Genomic DNA, 1,714 nt, shown 5'->3' with positions numbered 1-1,714 from the left:
ACTCTAAATAATAATGATCACGCCACCAAACACACATTCAGACTAAAGGAACCAGCCTGTTTGGAAAATGTAAGAAGTAGAAAGTACAGGTATTTGAGTTCAACATGTAAGAAGTAGAAAGTACAGGTATTTGAGTTCAACATGTCAGAAGTAGAAAGTACAGGTATTTGAGTTCAACATGTAAGAAGTAGAAAGTACAGGTATTTGAGTTCAACATGTAAGAAGTAGAAAGTACAGGTATTTGTGTTCAACATGTAAGAAGTAGAAAGTACAGGTATTTGAGTTCAACATGTCAGAAGTAGAAAGTACAGGTATTTGTGTTCAAAATGTAAGAAGTCAAAGTAAAAAGTTGTCAGAAAAACAAGTAGTGGAGTAAAGTACTGATACCAGAAAAATGTAAAAGTAACGAAGTATTTGTACTCCACTACTTCCCACCTCTGAGTGTAACCTGTATTTGTGTGTCAGCCTCAGACATGGAGAGGATGATGTCTTCACGTCTGCAGCAACACAGGAAGTCTCAGTTTCTAGGAAACGAGAAACTCTTTTCCCAAAAGAGCTGCAACTTCTCACCGTACAACCTGCAGCCTTCCAGCAAGAGCCAGGGTGAGCCCACGCAGTGTTTACAATCTAACGTGTTAAAATGCATTTTTTGCAATCTTTTTCTTACTTTTTCTCTGAATTTTAACTTTTGTCACTTGCCGGGACTCTCACTGTTTCTCAGATTTTGACATTTCAGAATTTTTTATTATCACTTCTTCTCAGAATTCTGACTCTTTTCACAATCATTTTTTTTCCAGTGTTATTACTTTTTTTTCAAAATTCTCACTTTTTATTTTGTTTTGCTTTTTATCAGACTTTAGATTTTTTTCAGAAATACTTTACTTTTTTTTCAAAATTCTTACTTCTTTTCAGATTTTGACTTTTTAGTTTTGACTTTTCTCAGAATTTTTACTTTTTTCAAAATGTTCACTTCTTTTTGTTATCACTTTTTTTCTGAACTCTCAGATTTTGACTTTTTGTTTTGTATTGACTTTTCACAGAATTTTGACTTTTATTAGAATTATAACTTTTTTTTTAATTCACACTTTTTCTCAGATTGGACTTTTTTCAAAGTTCTCACTTTTTCTCATATTTTTCACTTAAAACTGTTTTTTTCAAAGCAATATTTCCGCTATTTCTCACTTTTCTTATGTTTTGGGATCACAAACAGAAACGTATCCAACTGTTCCTTGCATCCTTGTCACAATATTTTTCTGATTCGCCTCCATTTCCCTCACTTTGCAGGGATTGCAAGCCGTCTGCTGGGCCCTTCCTTCGAGGCGTCTTGCCTGCCGGAGCTGACCCGTTACGACTGTGAGGTGAACGTCCCTCTGCAGGGGAACCTGTACCTGCTGCAGGGCTGCGACCTGCTGAGAGCCCTGGACCAATCAGCCTAGAGATTAAACAACATAGACTTAAAGCCTTCTGAGGCTAAGCTACCTACAGGGGACGGTATTCATTACCCTGACTCATTATAGGGCTCAATCTGTCCCTCTATAGTCCTGCAAACATCTTAAACGAGCTGAGCTATCAGGGTCAAGCCACTTAAAGCCCCTTTTTCCTCTCGACTTAAATCAGATGAGGCAACAATGGCAGTTCCTATAGCTGCATTACGACTGAGCACACCATCCAGCCCCCAGTCCTGCTGGAGCACAACATTCACAACAACAACAAA

General features: G+C 37.6%; 1 protein-coding gene across 1 annotated transcript; it reads left to right on the top strand.

The window, feature by feature from the left end:
* The first annotated feature begins 465 nt into the window (after positions 1–465).
* Positions 466–1,621, top strand: LOC104952554 (endothelial PAS domain-containing protein 1-like). The gene is made up of 2 exons (XM_010779391.1): positions 466–603; positions 1,285–1,621. The coding sequence occupies exons 1-2, from the start codon at positions 474–476 to the stop codon at positions 1,434–1,436; spliced, it is 282 nt and encodes a 93-aa protein (XP_010777693.1). The 5' UTR covers positions 466–473; the 3' UTR covers positions 1,437–1,621.
* Positions 1,622–1,714: the final 93 nt, after the last annotated feature.

Source organism: Notothenia coriiceps, unplaced genomic scaffold (genome assembly GCF_000735185.1).
Source record: "Notothenia coriiceps isolate Sejong01 unplaced genomic scaffold, NC01 NC01_scaffold00020169, whole genome shotgun sequence".
Classification (NCBI taxonomy): domain Eukaryota; kingdom Metazoa; phylum Chordata; class Actinopteri; order Perciformes; family Nototheniidae; genus Notothenia; species Notothenia coriiceps.
Note: the sequence above shows the minus strand (reverse complement) of the source record. Positions and strands in the feature narration are given on the sequence as shown.